General features: G+C 45.7%; 1 protein-coding gene across 3 annotated transcripts in view; it reads left to right on the forward strand.

Annotated features, from left to right (window-relative positions):
* The window catches only part of LOC144115967 (valine--tRNA ligase, mitochondrial-like), a 192,426-nt gene that overhangs the window by 58,803 nt on the left and 111,656 nt on the right, over nucleotides 1-21,967 (forward strand). For all 3 annotated transcript variants that reach the window (XM_077650611.1, XM_077650613.1, XM_077650614.1), the window contains 4 exons: nucleotides 4,766-4,939; nucleotides 9,045-9,169; nucleotides 9,573-9,758; nucleotides 17,154-17,230. In XM_077650611.1, coding sequence (XP_077506737.1) covers nucleotides 4,766-4,939; nucleotides 9,045-9,169; nucleotides 9,573-9,758; nucleotides 17,154-17,230 — 562 coding nt within the window. The remainder of the gene's footprint in view (nucleotides 1-4,765; nucleotides 4,940-9,044; nucleotides 9,170-9,572; nucleotides 9,759-17,153; nucleotides 17,231-21,967) is intronic.

The raw sequence follows: 21,967 nt of genomic DNA on the forward strand, positions 1-21,967 counted from the left end.
ACTAGCCAGCACTTTTCATAAAACGTTTAATGTTTTCACCAGCTTCCGTTGACACGATAGCTTCACACTGAAATGAACCCTTCCTTTATGCCTTTGTCAGAGAAATGAGCAAAAAAGCTGAAAGCAGCCTTGCACCAATGACCGCGGTTTGCAAGGCCTGTGTACGAGCTGTTGGCAAAACCGTTGCAAGCAGTCGTGCGCCGCATTGCATTGCAAGTGCAGACTGTCTTCAGCAGCCATTTTTGGTGAAACCTAACGAGATATACGGGCATATGTGGATGCACCCCCCTCCCAGAAAAAGTAGGCCGCTTATTTGGAAAATTTCGTTGAAGTGGAACCTCGCTCCAAAAATTGTTCATTGTGAGGGGAAATTGCCTTGTATGGTTTGCAGATGCAGAATCGGAAATACTTCGCTGCAGCGGAAATTTCACTGTTATGGCATTCGTTATAGCGGGGCTTGACTGCACTTCTACAAGACCTAAACGAAATCGAAAACTTGATCAATATTTATCTCATAAATGAATGATAAGAGCAGGATGGAAGGCATTTCTGAGTGTTTCTTTTGTAAACCAACGCTATGTGTTTAGCAAGTAGCCAGTTTAGTGGCAGACAGCATCCTCAGAGCCATGCGTTTGCTAACAGCTGATATAGTAAATATTTTTGCTGGTTCATGTGACATTACTATAGAGGGGTTCTGCTGTAATGATATGGCATAGAAACAGTGGCTGCCATATGTGAGGTGGCACTTCTCGGGCTTCAGTGGCAGTCTGGTGGACTCAGTTGCCTCAAGTACTTTCGCCACTCTCTCTCGATAATTGTTGCAGCTTGTTTGATGGCAATGACACAAAGTGAATAAATGAGACAAGTCCGCCACTTCAAGCTGGCTAATGTGGTGTTCATAACTTGCTGAAGTGTGATTGGAGAGGAGCAGAGTTCAAATGGCATCGCTTTTACGTGAAGAGGCATCTGGCATAGCGAAGGCAGTCTTCTCATCATCTCTCTCATCGACTTCAACAATCAACTTCGCTAGCCTTTAAGATCCATTGATGAGTAGTATTTAGCATTGCTGTTAGTCCAGTATGTCTTCAATTGTGGGGTTTATTTGGGGGATAATACGTACTCCCCGCTTAACCACAGCTGACACAGTTCAAATACGCCGACCCCACCCCATGATTGCGAGCGCTACCGAGTGCACGTCGACCACGGCAGGGCTTGCTCTGAGGGTGAACAAAGGAACGACACGATGCCATCTTACTCACCATCAAGTTTACAAGCAAATGTTCGCCCACACTAAAGCAGGGGAGATACTCTTAGGCCGGACGGGATGAGCTCAAGGCCTCACCCTGCTGGGGGAGAGAAGAGCACCACTCCGGAATGTCAGTGCACGTCCAGTTCCCGATCGCAAGAGAGGGTTGTCCCCAGAGCGTGCTCAGCAATCATGCCATCCATGGTGCTCATGTTGCCCTCCCTCCCTTGTTAGTACTGGTCTTTGGGACCAAAAAATTACCCGAAAATTGATTTTGTAAAAATACATTTCTGAAGTCTACAGCTGTTATTCTCCAATTCTACGAATTTGTTCCTTCAGGAAATTTGTATTTTGATCATGATATTAAATACAGATCGGCATGTGGGGGGAATTCGTGCATGATTTAATGCCATGAAAATTTTGGACAACTGGCTGTCTTAGTATGTCGGTATCTCAATGTCCGGGACAGATAGACATGCCGTATTGTTTGCTAAGGGAAGCTGATTGCACAGTGTATGCAATAATTGAAGCACAATTGTTGAGTGATGCTTCAAAAATTTATAATTTTGCAAAGTTCATCGATGCATGATATTAACACCTTTAATGTTGCTATTCCAAGTGCTGTAAAATTACTAATGAGGGTAAAATGGAAAAACTGCTTTGATTATTGCATTCTTTTCCTCACCATACTATGTAGCCACAGATTGAAAATAATTTTTTATTGAACAGTTTTTTGCACCAAGGTACTAATGAATGACTAATTAAAATTATCCTCAGAACTAACTAATTTAGGGAAAGGTAATTTCAGATTTGAAATCAGTATAGAAACTGAGCAAGGCAATACAGTTTTATTGGGGTTGGGCTGTAAATAAGGAAAACAGGTATAAGGCCAGTGTCCCCCCTTTTAAGGTGACTTGGGAGAGGGAGGACGCATCATGCGGAAGCAAAGCAAAGGGGACGGAGCAGGGCGAATCCCCACACAATCTATGAGAGGGGTAGATGTCTTTTTTCGTTGTGTTCTTTGGTTGGCAGCAGTTGACGGACAACCGTAATATGCTATCTTTTTTTTTTTTTCGCATGAACAGATACTGACGTCTAGGGGCTTTTTGGCAGAGAAGCCACCCAGCCATTTTGGGTCGTTGTGCAGCATTTCTTCGACTTGGCCTCTTGTCGCTTTGTGTTCGATCCTGCAGTGCCATTGGAAGTGGACAGTACCTATATAGCTTTGATTCAGCATGTGCCGAAGCCCGAGTCTAATCCCAGCAGAAATCCCCTAGAAGGTTCCCAGATCACCTTTGAAAACTGAAGAGTACTGCCTAATGAGGCCTTCCATACCGGTCACCTTTTTTACTGGCTCGATTACTTGGACATTCATACCCAATGCATGAAACTAATTCACCCCAAGAAGTGCAAATAATGCAAAGTAGTAAGTCCAGAAGCAATGCAAAGTGGAAGGGCTTTTTCATAATGTACCTTGGTGGGCTCCAGGTCACCAGAAAGATTCCTCGAAAGGATTCCAGATAGTTCAAGACTCCTATCGGACATCACTGAAACCCTTGCTGGTGTGTCTAACTTGGCCGAAGTCGGTTTTCAAAAGATGTTCATTGTGATAAGGAATGCTGGCATTAAAGGCAGTCCACTGAGGTTCCACATGTCAGATGCATCCGTGGGCAGCCCTATGGCCTGTCTGTCAACGAACGTTGTCCGTAGGAACCAAGGCCACTGCTGCTTGGGCTAACTGTGCCTCACCTTCTTTGAAGTATGTGCCTTGGGCAGCAGTCTGCATTTTCATGAGTTCCACACAGCAGTGATGTGTCCTTGCTTAATTCCCGCAGCCAAAACATGTAGAACTGATGTATAGCTTTAGGATGCCAAGTGACTTCTATTTTCACAGTGATAGCACATGTTCTTGGTCATGTCTGGTACCTTGTGCACAGGCAGATTGCAGAGCGAATGGTAGGAAGAGTGCAGTTTGGACAGCGCACTTGAATGTCAAGTTTGGCTACTCGAAATTCTGTTCCCAATCACACCATCATTCATGCCACAGACAAGTCTGTCTTGAAGCATTTTGTTGAGTTCCTGTCCATAGTCGCAATGCTCTGAAAAACGCGTCAGTGCTGCAGCATTGTTGCTGACGGACCTGGCTTCAGATAAAAACATAAAACCATTGAACCATGGTGGTTGGCTTCTCTGCAGACTGTTGCCCAAAATTGAGAGGATTTCTTCTAGCTTGTTTTGCAGCAACTTGACTAGTTGAGACTAGTTGACTTGACTATTTTGACTAGATTCTACAGCAGTGCGTAGGTCTTTGATCCATAGCAGCTGAGAAAGGTGGTTCTTTTCTCTTTGGCTGGAACATCATTGGTGATAAGACATGGTCACACCTTTTTCGTGTGAACATGCCACAGTGTGCCTTGTCATTAGAATGGCCTTGATGCAGCTGAGCGTTGGTGCTTCTGCACCCTTATCACCAATTTGTTGTGATTATGGTAAAAGAAAAATATGGACGTCACGTGAACAGCACAACTGCTTCAACGAACCGCACATTCATTCTCTCGCACACCATCTTCAGCTTTGTGGCCAATTCTTGATTGCCAAACTCTACTTTGTGTGTTCCTTTAGATGGCCATACAGAGCTTTGGTTCAGTGATTTAGCAACAGTGTGACCACTTTGTTTTCGAGGTCTTCAAAATGCCTTAGCACTTAAAAAATTTTTCTGCTTTAATGAAATCCTCTTCCAAAATATAGTATGATAGTACTGCAGAATCTCGATAGTATGATTTTGTTTGTTACGAATTTTGGCAGGACAAAAATTTGTAAAATTCCATGGCCATAGTTCACTGTGTACAGTGTGCACAAATCTGGATGTTCCAAACACTTGCTGCCCCACTGCGGATGATACGAATGCACGAGCCGCGAGCACACCCTTGATCAGTTGGTGGCGATGCGCGGCCCGCACATCATCGACATGCAATCGCTTCGCATGGTACGCTGGCCTGCACATCGCTGATGCCACAATCACCAGTCATGCAGTATGCACTGTGAGCAGTGAGCGGCACGCTTGGCCTGCACAACGCCGACATCGCGAGTGAGTGGTGACATGCAGTCGGGATTAAATCCCTTCGGCCGAGAACACATCTGCGCAAATGCATTTCCAGTGCTTCTGCATATTGATTTCGTTCATTTTGGATGACACGAATTTTGAGTGATGCGAATATTTTTTGCAGGCTTTCAAGATTTGTGTCATCAAGATTCTACTGTGTGTGTTGTAAGCAGTGCATTGAAAGCAGTGTTTTATGAGTGCTATTTTGCATCTTACGGGCGTGTTGTCGGCCGTCTGTTAGCTGCAGACTTTTAAGACTTCTGTGCACCACATGGTAAGGATTGATGTGTGGTGGCAACAAATGAGGGAGAGAGAGCTGCAGCAAAAGTGTTTCTTTTTTTGCACTTTTAATAAGCTGATTGCAATTTTCAGTGTGTAAGAAATGAAAGAAAGCTGTCGCTTTTTGTGTGTGGCAGAGATCGAGGTGTCAACCACTCGTTTGGAGACTATGCTTGCTGACACAGCATTGGCCGTCCACCCTGGAGACGCACGCCATGCACACCTCATAGGTCGCCGAGCCAAGCATCCACTCACGGGCCGAGAGCTGCCCATTGTGGCTGCTGCGCAGGTGGACCCCACGTTTGGGACTGGTGAGACTGGCTGTGCTTTTCATCTTGAACTTGTGAGGTGAGGGCCGCCACACGAAGAGCCGAGTTAGCAATGTCTTTGCCAACATGTGCAGTGTGCCTCAAGACAGTGAAGCACTGCTATTCCTGCCTACAAACCATGCCATCCTAACACAAGAAGGTCACTGCACTTGATCATTCAAAGCCTTACTTTTTTATTCATTTCTGGAGCTTGTGCACTCAAAGTGGCTCCTCTTTTACCTCAGAGTGCACGGAACACTTGAGGATGAAACCAGTCAAGAAAACAGGCACACACAACGAGACTGGACTAACAATTTTGCTTTATTGAAGAAATGCATTCCACAGCAGGGCTAACAGATAATGCTCAGAACAAGCAACAACAACAGAAAAACTGCTAATGATAGTGGGTAAATAGAAGCATATAGTTAATCTATCTCCTGCCGTCTAAAACACTGAATTCTTTTTCCTTCGGGCCGCTGCGGTGGCTGAGTGGCTATGGCGCTCGGCTGCTGGTCCGAAAGACGTGGGTTCGATCCCGGCCGCGGCGGTTGAATTTCAATGGAGGTGAAATTCTAGAGGCCCGTGTGCTGTGCGATGTCAGTGCACGTTAAAGAACCTCAGGTGGTCGAAATTTCCGGAGCCCTCCACTACGGCGTCCCTCATAGCCTGGGTCGCTTTGGGTCGTTAAACCCCCTTAAACCATAAACCATTTTTCCTTCGGGCAGAGTGAAACTGTGCTGATGCACTCATTCACAGAAGTTGACATCCTTTCTACCCATGCATCTTTCAAGATTGCTGACACTGGTAAACAGCCAACAGTGTTAAACAGTCGTCATCGTTTTAACACACTAGCAGCAGCAGTGTCATTTCACACAAATGCGGCATCGTTGGCGTGAGTGGTTTGACGCCTCTGAGAATGTGGGAAGGAGTTAAGTGGAGAGGGCAAAGGCGTAGAGAGGAGGAAAGTGGAGTGGGGGTCATTTGGGGAGAAGGAAATGCATGGAGAAAGGGCCATTGATCCTGCCACCAGCTGTGTGGGTAGGGTTTTGTGCAGTTTTGACAATTTTTTGCAATTCCGTCATGTTGTACTGCATGCCCACTGTTAGGAATGTCAAAGCAGAACTGCTGCAAAATAAGGCCTTCTGCAGCCTCCTTCACAGGTGGTACATAGTAGCGATGGGGCCTCACAAACGGTGCCATCCATGCTAGGAGGCTTCACCACACAATGAGCAGCTCGTGATGAGCGCACATTTTTCGGCATACAGGACCATGTGGATGGAAGCGAGGGCAATGCACATTTGCGCTGGAACAAAAATAAAAAAGACCAGGACGTGCCAGTCAGTGTCTGTAGCAGTGCACAGCTAGCTAGGCTTGGCTCGCTGATGTGCGACCGATAGCCACGATCACCGTGGGTTGGTGACGAAGCTACACGGCAGTGGGGCGCCTCTGATCGCTTGGCGTACCGATTGAGCATTGACACAGCCCCCCTTTGGACCACGTCCGAGTTAACCAGTTGGAGGGTTCGAATTTTCAGTTCATGCAGTGCTGCAAACCTGATGTATCCGACCTCGGCCGCCACTTTATCCTGTGCCGGAAGCATTGGATCAAAACAAAAAATTGGATCAAAGCAAAAAGTTCGAATGAAGTGAAACCGGGGTACGAATTCATTGGCTTTGAAATGCAGTCAAAATATAGCCAGCCCACCAAAATATTGAAATTTGTTTGAATGACCAAAAGTGCAAATTATCCGAGTTTGAATTATCGCGAGTCTACTGTACTTCACTTTGCAGGCTCTCACAGTTGGCGTCAGTTGAGAGCACAAGGTGAAAGCACACGCACACTGAGAAAGGCAGCTTGCTCTAATTTCTTGCTTTCAATATTAGTAAGTTTGACTGTTTTCAGTGCTGCTGAAATCTCACACTGTTGGGCATGGCAACGCTGATTTTGAGTCTGATATTGCCTCTGCAACAGCTCTAGTGGGCTCTGAAGTTGATGCTGACGGTTTCACTGGCATTACATTCTCATTTGTGGCTGAGCTATTGTTTGCTGGTGGCAGTAAAGAAAAGACATGGATTCTAGAATCAAGCATTGAGCTTTGCAACAGTACTTTCGATGGCCAGCATAGGGACAATGAGCAAGCAAAGTGTCATGCATGCTGCCAGTTGTCAAGATTTTAATGCGACAGCATCAGACATCATGTGCGATTTCATGTCCTGCATCTGTCACAGAAGTCGCTGATTGGTCGATAGAGGTCACATGACCTTGTGACATCATCACAACCTGCCCAACGGGCCATAGCAAGCTGCCTACCATGGCAGGTTGCAATTAAATTAATTCAGTTAGATTCAGTTCACTTGCCACCTTCCCACCTTGGCACTGCTCATCATTCGATTTTGCATCCTGCGTTGCTGTCAAAAGTTGCTGATTGGTCACGAGGGCGATGATGTCACATGGTCACATGACCATGGTGCTAAAAGTCAAAACTGAAAACAAGGTAGGGGGAGTGCACGGCCATCAAAAGGCGAGACAAACAGGCTGGAATAGGTTTTCGGCTGATTCACTCAGTCATGGTTTTGTGTGTGCAAATTAGATACGATGACAGTGACTGCATTGTGTATGTGGTGAAAGAGCTGACACAGACACTTAAAAATGTAGCATTAACGTTGGTTCTAATGCTGTCGCATTCCACTCTTAAGATTATCTACTTAAGCGTCCTTCCTCATAACTTTTTTTTTCAAGCTGTGCAGTTTTGCAGGTCCATGATCATGATAATGTTCTTGCATTTTTGACTGCAATGATTGGTTTTAATATAATTTCTGGTGCAAAGCAAGTTTGTGAGGCAGTTGCTATTCACTTTGGAGTTCTACTTTTTTTTTTTATAGCTGTATGGCAGTGTTCTGTCCAACATTCTAATTTAACTTCAGATGACATTCCGCTATTTACGCCTAGTATATCTGTGTCATATTTGTGCGAGTGTAAGCTGACCAAAGTATACGTCCACTCCCCACTTTTGGGGCTCTCAGAAAAAGTGTAAGTCTCTGCACAAATAATTTCAGTTATATGGGTGTGAAGTGGTGGTAGCTTTCTTCATGTCGAACACACAAAGAAAAAGAGCAATTTTGTAGGTGTACAGTGCAATCCACTCATAACGATATGAGAAGACAGGAAAATTGGAACGTTTTAACTGATGGACTGGAAGAAAAAAGCAAGAAGAACACCCCATGTATTCCCCCATGCATGTAGTTATCCTTGCGCATCTTGGCGCACTGCAGACAGCATGAAATGGCCGGACGCGCTAAGAAAAGCTAACGCTTAAAAGAAAAAAAGTAAATTCTCAATGACAGATGGGGAGGGTGTTAAGAGATATCACCTTGTGCTTAGTCGGTGTCATTTTCACCCAGTTCACGAATGTAAAAACAGGTGGAAATGGTGTTTGCGTGAGAAAGTGTTGAGCGGCAGCGGCCAAACGCGCTCTACCCTCCTCCCTCCAGTAATTGTGACGATGATAGCGCTTGGTTCCCAAGGTCGTACGCAAAGCCCCCTTGCAGATTTCCAGATTTCGCCACGCCAGTCCGTTTGCGGGGTTTGCACTTCATTTGCTTCAAAATATTTTGTTTTTTTTATCGAACTTTCAGCCATTTTGTTGGTAAGCACCTTTTGGGCGACCAGAATTCTATTGTTGTAGCCGTTATTTCGCCAATAATTTTACATAGGGGCAATGGGAAAATTAATAAATATAAAGAATTTAATCGTGATAAGTATTATGTTGTTATATCTAAATTTCATTTTTAAATTAAATTTTCATTTTTTCCTAGAACCATAAGCGACTGGAACAAATTTCCGAAACATATTGTCGATAGCCCCAGTGTTGAAGCATTTATTGCAACTTTGAAGAAAATACGCATGTGATGTTCTTGTACTCCTGTGTCCATTCTCACTTGCTTCACTTCATGCCCTGATGTGACGTAGTTGATGCTTACTGTGTGGTGTGATTTTTTTTTATTATGCTTACTCCTGCTTGGAGTCAGGTGACACTGCAGTATTGTTGAATAAGTAAGTAAAAAAAATATCTGGTATCATTATAAGTGGATTACACTGTTGTCCCCAGGTGCCATGAAAGTGACACCTGGCTACAGCAAGGTGGACTATGCGATCTCCAAGGAGCACTCCCTACCTGTTCTGGAGTGCTTTGACGACGAGGGCAGGGTCATTGAAGGTTACGACGCATTCACAGTAAGTGACTGCTACACCATCATGAGCTGAGCATTTCCATGCTACAGTTTATTTCTGTCTCTCAGTTTCGTTTACGGAAAATTAACACTTTAATGCTCTGATTCAGCAATATGGAAGCATTTAGTAGTCATGGGCTCCTGGCTTGCTCAAAGCATGTTCAGGGACCTCTGGCACGGGATACTCTTTGCTTAGTATACTTACCCCGAATAGTGTTCTACCCTGTGCAGAGCAGAAGATTAGGGGGACACTTTAGCTCCACCTTTAGGGGTGTGAAGTCACTGTTATTTGTTCACATTCACACATTTATCCGAATTATCGCAATGCAGTTTCCACATTCTTATCTTTGAACTCATAGCTCATGGCTGCTCTGGGTGCATTGCACTTTCCTTTCTGCTCCCCGCAGGGTCTGTCGCGGTTTGAGGCACGGGATGCCATCCACGAGCGTCTGCAGCAAGTGGGGGCCCACCGCAGTCGCTTGCCCCATGCAACTACGGTACCCATCTGCAGCCGCTCAGGGGACCTGCTCGACTTCCGGCTCAAGCCACAGTTCTTTGTCCGCCTCCAACGGCTTGCGCAAGAGGCACTGCAGGTGTGAGGCCATGCTTTGTGCCCACCATGTTCGTTATGGGGGCAGATGCAGTTGGTAATTGCTGTGATGCCAGATGACGTGATGATCCTTCTTTCTGTGAAAAAAAGTGACAGTGAACGATACAAGGTCAAAAGAGCCAGCTATTCTCATGTATTTTCTCTGGCGTTCTTGCAAATAATGACTGCAGTTGAGCACTTTACTTGTGTGCTAGCCCTAAGTGACCACCTCTATATTGATCTTACCTGTCACGGTCTGATGAATGTACCGTATTGACACGACTGCAAGTCGACCTATTTTTCAAAATTTGAAAATCCGAAGTGTGGGGGGTTCGACTTAAAACTAAACCAAAGCATTGCACCATAAATAAAGGCAAGACAAACAAGATATCAGGCGTGCTACAGCGTGGTTGCATTTTTTCTGCGTGGCTCCGTCGCATCACTGTTGGTGCTGGCCTCGAGCAGCTGCTATGTCAACGCGCAGAATTGCTATCCCCATCCTGCGCACGGCGGCCGATGGTGGCTGCCGATAAGCAGCAAACCAGCACCAGCAGCCCAATCCCACCCATGGTCGCAGATTCCAGGTGCTGATAAATGGCGGCGGCCCGATAACTCATTCGCGTTCTACCCTTAATAGGCGTCGTTCAATTTTTTTTGTTGTTGTTTACTTTCAACCGTGCACTCGGCTCTCAAGGGAACGTCGTAGTTGATGGAAGGGCCGCTGTTCCAATCACGGCGGCACCCCCACTTGGAACTGCAGTGACGCCGGGGAGTGTCGGTAGCCGATTGAAGAGCCGATGCCACTCACGCGTAGTGTCTCTTTTGCACTGACACATTAGACTACTACCGGCCATGTTTCACAAGTATTTAATGTAGTGCTTCGTCATTCGTCATTTGTGCTCCATGTCCGGTAAGCGACTGGTGCTCGTTCACAGATACATTCGAGATGGCTGTCATTCTTTATGCCGAAGAAACGAACTGCGCGCCGGGCCGCAAGTTCGACATTCGCAACGGGTGGTACAGGTGCGGCAGCAAGGCAAAATTTTCAGCTTTTCCACGCGATGTCATGATGTGGCTCTTTGCGAAGTGCGGGATTTCACTGCACGACAATGTTAGAACGACGAGTTGTGGGACCGCAGCAGCAATCACGACGGCAAGGCTAGTGAGGATGATGGCGCAAGTGTGGACGATTAGTCCAGGGACTAATACATTTTCGTTTTGGAATGTGCCCACGGGCACTCCCGCGCATGGCAGCCAACAGCGGTTGGCGATAAGCGGAGGCACCAGGATAGTGCTATGTTGTTCTCTTATTAAAGGCCAAGTGTAAACGACCTCCAAGTTATTTTTCAGAAATGTGATGTGGGGTGTCGACTTATATTCGAGTTGACTTACACTCGTGTAGATACGGTATCTTTGGAAGTCAGCTGCCTGCATTTTCAACTGAAACTGGCGCACTAAAAAACTGATGTCCACTGCCAGTGTTCTTGGCATGGTAGTATCACTTATATGCAAAACAGAAGTTTATTCCCTCATCTGCGAGAAAGAGCTGCATCGCCAGGTGGACATGTTTTGGTGATCATGCTTCTCAAAATTTGTGTACGTTGAGTGCTTTGGACCCCTTATGCACTTACCAAAGTACCCTCATGAATTCTTTCATTTTTTGTGTTTTTTCTTGGTTAAGGTGCATGGTAAGGGACCAGGGATGTAAAAATTGTGGGCCGCATTGATGGTAGAGCTGGCTGTAACTCATTGCATCTCTAACTTCATCAGGAATATGAAAAAGTGTAATAAAACCCCAGCCAGGTACAGGATACTGGCATTAGTCACAACCCTTGTGGCTATTTAGCCATGAATTGCACCATTGTGTTCGCAGAATTTTTGGGAAACTTAACGATTTCCAATGGACATTTGTGTGTTGCTGATGCCTCAGATCTTTAATACCCAGTACAAGATAATGCATACTCTGGTAGTGTAATTGTGAAGAGGCTTGAGAACCAAAATATTGATTTTGATCTGAGCTTTCTTCTGTAGCAAGAGTTCTCTGAACCTTGTAATCCAAAGTGGGTGCCTGCATTTTTATGATAATTATTTGCTAACTTTAAAGTTCTGCTCGCATTGGGGGCCATTGTAATGCTGTTATAATTTGGATTTGTACTGTGGAGTCCCATTCATTCTGTATTCAGATAAAACTCAAGCACATAGCAGCAGATGCTCTTCAAAGAAGGCCCTCCAGCCATTGGTGTCAACCAGTTGTCATAACATCATGATTAATTTCATTAAACTGTGGTTGATTCCCTTGCATCTGCCATCTCACTTCAATGTCATGATAGTAGTGCTGGCAGTAACGGGTAACTTTTTTCGGTAACTTAGTAACGTTCTTGTTACTATTTCGAAACTGTAACGGGTAACATACTTACGTTAACATTTTTTGGTAATGTGAGGTGACACGTTACTTGTTACTTTTTATTCCAGTTGCCCCCACTACGCCAGTGTGGGGGCAGATAAGCCAGTGTGTCCTTATGCCCAGAGGCAATAAACAACGCTATCAAAAAAAATAAGCCAGTGTGTACCCCCCTCCCTCCCTCCGTGGGATGGCATCATGGTGCACACAGCTCTGAGCAAAAAAACATGTAATGATGCGTTTGCAGTCATAGGCAGAGAGAGACCAAAGGCAACAAAACAGCACACCATCCTTCCTTCCGTACTTACGTGCGGCCTGGAATACTAGCAGCAAACCGAACTGCCGATTGTCTTGCATGTTTGGATTCCGGCGCGACAAGCGCTTTCGAGATTAGCGGAAGTTTGCTGTCACGGTCCCTACTGCTCATCAGGGAAAGTGACCAGCAGTGTGAATGAGCTGTGTAAACAGTTTGCAATTCGAATTTTCGTAGTGAAATAGATTTGCACATGAGTAAGGATTTCTTTTTCTCTTTGGACACATGGAGCTGTATGCATCCTGCTTGGAACAGGCACTGCACAGTTCGGCCAAAACTACCTTAGACCCCATAAATTGGTCTCCTCTGCCTATTGGTCGACCCCCTATTTCAGACGGCAGTGTTTAGACAGAAACGTCGACTTATATGCAGCCATATACGGTAACTGCGATGTCATGACAATCGGTTGATGTCATTGGCTCCTTTTGGGGGCATTTGCCGCTGTCGAGTTGTATCTGACTGTAGCTGACTTCAATGAGTAGAGTAAAAATGCCTGATGGGGGGCGGGGCTTGATGGGTGACTTCAGCGCAAAGATAAGCAAGAAGCAGGCAAGCGGCCATGCAGTGTGAGACTTATGGTAGGAGTTCTAAGAATAGCAGGGGAATTTATTTGTAGAGTTTGCTGAACAAAATAGTTTATGTATGACGAATACTTTTGTCCACAAGTATGAGAACAAGAAGTGGACATAGAAGAGCCTGAATGGGGAGTCTAAAAATGACTTCATATTGTACGCTCACCCTGGTATCATGCAGGATGTGAAGGTGATCGGCAAGGTGCAGTGTAGCGACCATATGATGGTGAGGAGTTGAATGACCCTAGACCTGTACAGGGAACTGAGGAAACTAGTAAGAAAGAAGCCTATCAACGAGCTAGTGGTAAGAGGGCAAGTAGAATCTCTCTGGAGACCTGATATTCCATTTTAACCGAGTATGATGACCTTAGTGTTGAGGAGATGAAGGGTAATCTCACCACTATCATTACAGACTGCGCAATAAAGTAGAGGTTAGGGTAGCTTAGCAGGATACTGGCAAGCTTTCTTAGTAAATGAAAGTCCTGATTAAGAAATGCCAATTACGAAAGCCTCTAACCTCATAGAAATTAACTGACTTAAGGAAGTATAATATGGGGAGGATCGAGCAGGCTCTGAAGATAGGAGGCAGCCTAAAAGCAGTCAAGAGGAATTTTGTCTGGGAAAGATCAGATGTACGCCCTCAGAGACAAGGAGAGCAATGTCATTATGAATATGGATAACATAGCTCAGATAGCTGAAGACCACGAAATAATCAGGGTACTGTTGACGAAGCTGGGGGTGTGGAAGAATTCGACGTCCCGCCCGTAATGAAAGAGGAAGTAAGGAAAGTTTTACACAGAATGCAAAGGGGAAAGGTGCCTGGTGAGGATAGGTAACTGCAAATTTGTTGAAGGACAATGAGGACATTGTGCTAGAGAGACTTTCCAGCATGTATACACAGAGCCGCATGACCTTGAGCATACCGGAATCTTGGAAGAATGCTAACTTTATTTTAATCCATAAGAAAGGGGATGTCAAGGACTTGAAAAATTAGAGATTGGTCGGCTTACTGTTCATTGCTTACAAGGTATTTACTTAGGTAATCGCTAATACATTCAGGTCAACCTTAGGCTTCAGTCATCCAAAGGAGCAGGCTGGATTTTGGAAAGCCTACTCGACAACAGACCACATTCGCACCATCAGCCAGGTGATAGAGAAAAGTGCAGAATATAACCGTCCTCTATATATAGCCTTCATAGAAAACATTTGACTCAGTTGAAACCTCAGCATTCATGCAGGCATTGGGTAACCAGGTTCTAGAAGAGGCATATGTAAGGGTTCTGGAAAATATCTGTAGCAGTTGCGTAGCGACCATAGTCCTTCACAGGGAAAGTGATAAAATACCTATCAGGACGGTTGCCAGGCAAGGAAGCACGATTTTTCCGGTACTGCTGTATATGCTCGTGTAAGGGCCACACCCTCAACTTGGCAGCCAGTAGTTCGCAAAAAAAAAAAGTCAGCCAAAAGAATTGCTTTCTGCGTGCATAATTCTGCCCAAATGGGACTTTACACTGGAAGCTGATACATGAACTGCCTGCGCGACCATGCAAGAGTCGTCCCGCACACCGAACTCTGCCTGGAACCGTGAACATATGATGTCGCAGCGCTGCTAACTCATCTTGTGCGCTCGACGTTCATGCCAGAAAGGACAAAGCATTATGCTGCGCAAAAAACTAGAATGGGGCACACCCACGATTGTGGCACATGTCTTTGCGGTGACGCATCGCCCACCAGGCTTGGGCACCATAGTTGTGCGCCGTTCACCAAGTGTTGCTAGGCCTAGTGTGCTTCGCGTCGAAGCCGCAGTGAAAGTGCTTTGAATCTAGTTGCGGTTTACTGTAGAAGGTCTAATCTTGTTACTGGTTTACTATCACACAGTAATCTCACATAGAAATGAACATATATAATTGATTTCGCGCGGCCTGCGACAGTGAAGCACGCAGAAAACCAGGCGAGGCGAACACCACCTCACACTGGCGGCCACGGGTTGCATGCGTGCGCGTTCCGAACCGTCGGTCGGTCAAGCGCCAGATCTTCGGAGAATCTTGATTTTAACTTGGAAATCATGTTGTGTTTGCCGGTGAAGTTATGTAGCAACCTATATTACATTTAGGAGTTGATTCGTGCCGTTCGTTGGGCACGCGTTCTATCATCCATAATTTCAATGCACAATGTATTTGAAGGGTCCACCAAGACTGCGCTGATTTGTCACAAAAATGCTTGTTGCAGCATAAGAAAAAAAAATGCATAATCAAGGCTTCGCTGTAGCTAGAAAAATTTTACAGAAAAATGGACGCACCTCGTCAAAACCGCAGAAAAAAGTGCGGCCCTAACACGATCATGTACGGTATTCATCATTCATCGCGTGCTTAAAGGAAGCATTCAGAGAGCTGGTTTGGGAAGAATTGAGGGTAAAAGTTGATGGAGAATGTCTTAATAATGTATGATTCACTGATGACATTGCCCTGGTAAATAACTTTGGGGACGAATTGCAAAGCAGGATAGAGTACCTAGAGAGGCAAAGCAGAACGGTGGGTCTCTAGATTGATGTGCAGAAAGGAATGTTCAACAGTCTCTAAAGTGAACAGCAGTTTACGTTAGGTAGCCAGTTGTTAGAAGTGGTCAGGGAATGCATCTGCTTTGGGCAGGTAGTGACCACAGATCTGGACCATGAGGTTGAGATGACTAGTAGAATAAGCATGTGGTGGAGTGCATTTGGCGGGTATCCTCAGATTTTGAATGGCAGTTTACCAATATCCCTCAAGAGGAAAGTTTATAGTAGCTGCATCTTACTAACCAGTGGGGCAGAAACATTGAGGCTAACGAAAAGTGTTGAATTTAATTCGAGGTCAACACAATGAGCTATGGAAAGGAAAATGATAGGTGTAACGTTAAGAGATCGGAAGGGAGCAGAGTGGGTCGGGAACAAGCGTGGGTTAATGACATTCTATTCGAAATGAAGAAGAAAAGGGTATGGAAGGGCATGCAAGATAAAGACAAGGTAAAGGGTAATGGAGTGGATTCCAAGGGAGGGCAAGCATAACAGGGGGCAGCAGAAATTCCAGGTGGGCGGGTAAGATTAAGAAGCTTGCAGAGGACAGGGTGAGTACTTGGAGTGATACGGGAGAGCCCTTTCTCCTGCATTGAACATAATTAGGCTGATGATAATGATGGTGATGACTCACTTAATTTGTATAATTCCAATTTATTTTAACTGACCTTAAGTCTCATCAATATCGCATAAACTTCAATGAGAGATAGTAAGTTGAATGTGTGAGTATATGTGCGAGTGCTTGAGAAGTGCACAGTAATCACAGTGCCACTGTTGCCTGTGTGTGTGCAGCTTGTTATTATCACTTGCGACCATCTGCTATCAGCACATGCCCAGGATGTGGTGTGCATGGTGCTATGTCACAAGGCAAATCGGGGCATTCGTCATGTTGCCTGCGCAGATTGGAGGTCAGTACATATCTATCAATTGACCTTGACACCGAGCAGCCGCGTACACTGGGAAAGGGACCTGCTGCACAGGGAATGGAGAAAGGGCACAAAAAACTGTTAGTCCTGAGGCAGTGAAATTTCGTGCCCGTGTTTAGGGGAACACCCAGGCTTGAAAAGGGTCAAAATCTTGGTGTGGGCTAGTCCCATTGTTTGTGTCTTCTCCTTCTGTCCCTGTTTTTTGTGCTGCACTACTCTTTCTTAAGTTGAAGATGATGTTGGCATGCATGGTCAAGGTTGAATTAGTAGAACAATAAATTCTGAACGGCATTTATTTAATGGTTATCTATGAAGTGTACGCATTAATTGCTTACTTCTTTTTTCCATGTTTGTGTTTCACTTGTTGTGTTGAAAATGAAATAACAGTTTGGTCGAAATGTCACGCAGGAGAAAAAAAATAAAATAAAGGGAGCCAGCAGCTGCTTGTCTGCTCCTGCTGTAGCTGAAGCATCAGCACACTTGTAATAAATGGCAAGCTGCTGTGCTTGCTGCATAGACATGAAGATAAGGCATTGAGTTCTGCCCTGAGGGAAACATGGCTGCACTGCTTGCTTGGGCGTTTTCCAATGCCTGTGGGTTGCCTGGGCAATTGGGTTGTCTCCTCTGGTCCCGCAGGCTGTGATGACCGGAGAGCTGGTGTTCGAGCCAGACCACTGCCGTAAAGCATGGCTGGAGTGGCTCTCAAAAACAGAGTGAGTTGGCTCCCATCCCATCCGTCCTCTCGAACATTCATGAATAAGAGAGTGCAACAAATTAGAGTTGGCACTGCTTTGCTGCTTTGTGACCGTAGTTAGTGATCATATGCAGCTACTTTTTGGCTATATACTGTTTCTTCAAGGCTGCCCAGTAACAGGAACAAGGTTCTCCATGTATTCTGTCATGTCGTAGAATATGCACGCAATGTTAATATGTGTTGTTGCATTCCGCCAAATCAATGCCTACAGGAAGCAGGGCCATGTTGCCAAAGCAGTCAAAATGACAGCCCTTGACTTGTAAGGATTTTGTAGCCATTCTGAGAATGCATGCTATGACAATGTGTGATAGATGTTGGATAGTTGTTCAGTAGATGCCACAAGTGGTTCCACTCTTTCAAAATAGCATTTTTGTTTGCATTTGCTAATATTTTAGCTGGCTGTTTTCTGTCACACAAGTTTATAGCCACTGTAGAGGGCGAACACAGTTCTTCTAATGAAGAAGTAATGGATATCCTCTTTGACAGCGGTGATGATGTTCAGTGTAGCAATGAAGGTAGCTTTTCAGCATATTCTTCTGGTGGTAAAAGTTTTAAGCCACTGCAGGGGCTCAGTGGTAATGGTGCTCAGCTGCTGACCCGAAAAACGTGGGTTTGATCCCGACCGCGGCAGTCACATTTCAGTGGAGGCGAAATCCTGGTGGCCCGTGTACTGTGTGATGTCAGTGTATGTTAAAAAACCCCAGGTGGTCGAAATTTTCTAGAGCCCTCCACTACGACGTCCCTCATAGCCCGAGTCACTTTGGTAAGTTAAACGCCATAGAAAAGAAAGTTTTAAAGGAAGTACGGCGGCTTGCCCGGCGAACTAGGGAGCATGCCAAGACACTGTTGCGCCCCCGCACGTAGTAAAACTTTGTTAATTCAGATAATTTGGACCGTCATGGAGCTCAAATCGGTAACCGTATTTGCACAATTGTAAATCGACTTGAATGTAAGTCGACCCTGCACATCACATTTGTGGGAAAAAGAAAAAACTTTGGAGGTCGTTTACGCTTACCCTTTAATAATAGAACGCGATAGCACTATCTTGCGGCCTCCGCTTATCGCGAGCAGCTATCGGCTGCCGCGCACGGTCGCGCCCGTGGGCACATTCCAAAACGAAAATGTATTAGTCCCTGGACTAATCGTCCACACTTGCGCCATCGTCCTTACTAGCGCTGCCGTCGTGATTGCTGCTGCGGTCCCACAGCTCGTCGTTCTAACATCGTCGTGCAGCGAAATCTCGCACTTCGCAAACAGCCACATCACGACATCGCGTGGAACAGCTGAAAATTTTGCCTTGCTATGCGGTTCTGCGCATTGACATAGCAGCTGCACAAGGCCAGCACCAAGAGGGATGCGATGAAGCCGCGCAGCAAAAATGCAATCATGGTGTAGCATTTATGATATCTCATCTGCCTTGCCTTTACTTATGGTGCGATGCTTTGGTTTCAATTTTAAGTCGACCTCCCCACTTTGGATTTTCAAAATTTGAAAAATAGGTCAATTTGCTATCGTGTAAATACGGTAATTCGCCACCGAAGGGGTGCTGTGATGAGATATGACTTTCTCGACAGGTGATCATCCAGATATTTGTCCACAGGCCTGAAATGCATACCATATTGTCTCCCGTGCCCCACTGATGCGCATGCAAAGGCAGGTATGTTGACTGTCGGCAGGCTCCCGTTGATAGGCCGAGAGACAGTCTGGCTGCATAGTTTCATTTTCAATACTTCGCCGCTAGTCCACGGGGACGGTCGCTATCTGCTACACATAAAAAAGCGAGCCAGCCAAGCTGCCCACCGTTTGGTACGAGGATTGCTTTGTTGCTGATCTTTTTTGTTTGTTTTTGGAAGGTGTCTTACCACTCCGGTGCTAATGCGCGTTTCCCTCGCTCCCATTTGCGTCTTATTTCTGTTCTTCCTGCGTGCCAAAACTCCGCGCTTGTCACATGATGTTCGCCGTTTGTGTGGTGAAGCCTCCTCACATGCGAAGCCACATGCCAAGAAGCTCCAGCGCACCCGTTTCAGACACTGAAAGTACCCGCGGAGACCCTTACCACTGTGGAGAAGTTCTGCTTCCGCCACTCCTGATAGCTTGCACGAATTAAGCATTTCACAGAACTGCGTCAAACTGCTGCTGCCAAGCAGTTTTCATCTTAAAAGGAGGTAACAATTGCCCAGGTTTCCAACTAATAAATTTTGCTGCCACTCATGACGACTGAAAGTATGGGCCGCACCGGCATGCTAGCAGAGTCCAGACAAGACAAAAAAAAAATGTGCATGCCTCATTAGGTGTTTTTCTGGGGCGATTCAATGGCGTCGGTGGCACTGGAGTGAAGTTTTGCCGTTGGCGAGCAGTATCTGTCTAAATTAGAAAAAAAAAAATGAAGTCGCCTCACTCATGCCAGAGCCAGTAGTGGCAGACAGCCATTGAAAGCCTGACGAGGTGTTATGTGATTCAGTGCACAGCCCGGCCATTTGAGTGCGTGAATGTAAAGCATTTGTCTTTAACTCTAGTGTTCTTAATTCTTGTCTTGGGGTCAAAGTTTGAACATGAGTGAGAGATGGGCATTGAACAAAAACCGATTGCTGAAAGCAAGAAAACAAACAAGTACATACAAAAGTGAACAACTGCAAAAAAAGCACAATGGGTCGATTCGCAAGCAGCACCAACTGATTGTGATGCTTGTGGCGACAGACTGCGACAGTGAGGAGGGGTTCCCTGGCACGTGTTGAAGGCTGTTGGGGTTCCTTGAGGCAAAAAAGTTTGAGAACCCCTGTGCTAAAGATAGCATCTATGTTTTCACTTTTACATAATAGATGACTCCAGAAAGACCTCCTGTCAATTTATGCCAATGCCAATGCCAAAATGCCAACTTATGGTAAATAAATAAAAAGCACGAAGAGCCTGTTTGTTTTTGAGGTATGATGCCTGCACTTTGAAGGTACTGGAAGTGGATAAGGGAATGCACCTGTCTAGGGCAATCAGTTACCACAAATCCAGACTGTAATAGGGAAATAGCTTGGAGAATAAGAATGAGGTGGAGTGCAATTGGCAGGTGCTCTCAGATCATGAATAGTAGCTTACCAGTACCCTTCAGAAGCAAAGTGTTAAAATTATCAGAATTTTGCAAGGAACATTGCTAAATCTAGCAGGAAAAACCCGGCAAACACAAGTACATCTGCCGGGTTGGGTCACCTAGGCCCATTCCCATTTTCTGGGAAAATTCATTGGTGGGGTGGGCTTATTTTGAGGGCAGTTAAGAGCAGCACTAGCTTTGCATAGCCAGAGCAGATGGGCATGAGTCATCTGTGGACGCACCTTCCATGCTGCAATTATCTTTTTAATCCGTGACTAAAGGACACTGGGAAGCCTGACTCTGCCTTCTTGCTTGAGGCTGGTATGTGCGAGGATGGGGCAGAATTACTGTCCTGCATTTCGTCGTGTTGCTAATCGAAGAAGCGTCATTTGTTGAAGAACACGTGCAGCGAACTTCTCCCACATTTTCGCCTCTCATGGTTGGGAAAAATGGCGGACAAGAAGGCTTGGCGCATGTATAGGGCGTTACTGGAAAAAAGGTCCTTTAGGCTTAGCGACTACAGCCAAAAAACGAATCTCGAAACCTAGATACATTACTGTAGTACAGTGCTCTGCTGTGGCTTGCGTATAATGAGGGGCGTTTTGCCAGTCATCAGAATGCAAGTTTTTACAGTGCTACTGTAGTACAGACTGGGCTGCTTTGTGAATTTTGTCGTGGGTACGAGCTCCTTGCTTTGTAAAGCACTGTCATTCTCTTCCGGTTGCTGTCCATGTCAAGCCGTACACCTCCTATGTGCTTCACTGCTGCATCTTCATGTATTGAGAACAAAAGAGCTTGGCACAGATGGGTTCCGTGGACTTTGATTACTACTATTCAAGTTTCAGCCGCAGACGACGTGCGAAAACTGTACGACCTTGCAACCATGCGTGTGCGATGTGCGATTCCGCGGAAAATATCAGGCCTGCCGTTCAAGTGGCTCCCTTTTAGCTTAAATTCCCCTTTATTCAAACAAGTTTTCGATCTCCTTGGGAGTCTGGATTAATGAGGTTCCGCTATACATATTACTGTATTTACACGATTGTAGGCTGTCATATTTTTTTCAGTTTGAAAATCCGAAGTGGGGGGCTAAACTTGCAATCAAAACAAAAGCATGGCACCATAAATAAAGGTGAGACAGATGAGATATCAGACATGCTAGAGCGTGGTTGCATTTTTGCTACGCACCTCCGTCGCATCTCGCTTGTTGCTGGCCTTGAGCTGCTGTTCTGGTAACATGTAGTAGTACCCGCATCCCCTCCCCAAGCACGGCAGCCGATGGTGGCTGTCGATGAGCGGCAAACCTGCACCGCCATCCCCGCGCTTGACTGCAGATTGAGGCTGCTGATAAGCGGTGGTGGAGAGATAATGCTATCGCGTTATCAAGTTCTTTTTTTTTTTTTTTTACTTTGAACTGCACATTTGGTGCTCAAGGGAGTGCCGATAGTTGATGGATAATCGCTGTTCCAATTGCAGTGGCACCGCCACCCGGAACGGCAGTGGTGCCGGGGAGTGTCAATAGCTGACGGAAGAGAGCCGACACCGCTCGCATGTAGTTCTCGGGCTCTGACACTTTTGACGAATGCCGGCCGCGTCTTACCAGTTTTAAATGTAGTGCTT

The sequence above is a fragment of the Amblyomma americanum genome, chromosome 1 (assembly GCF_052857255.1).
Source record: "Amblyomma americanum isolate KBUSLIRL-KWMA chromosome 1, ASM5285725v1, whole genome shotgun sequence".
In the NCBI taxonomy this organism is placed as follows: domain Eukaryota; kingdom Metazoa; phylum Arthropoda; class Arachnida; order Ixodida; family Ixodidae; genus Amblyomma; species Amblyomma americanum.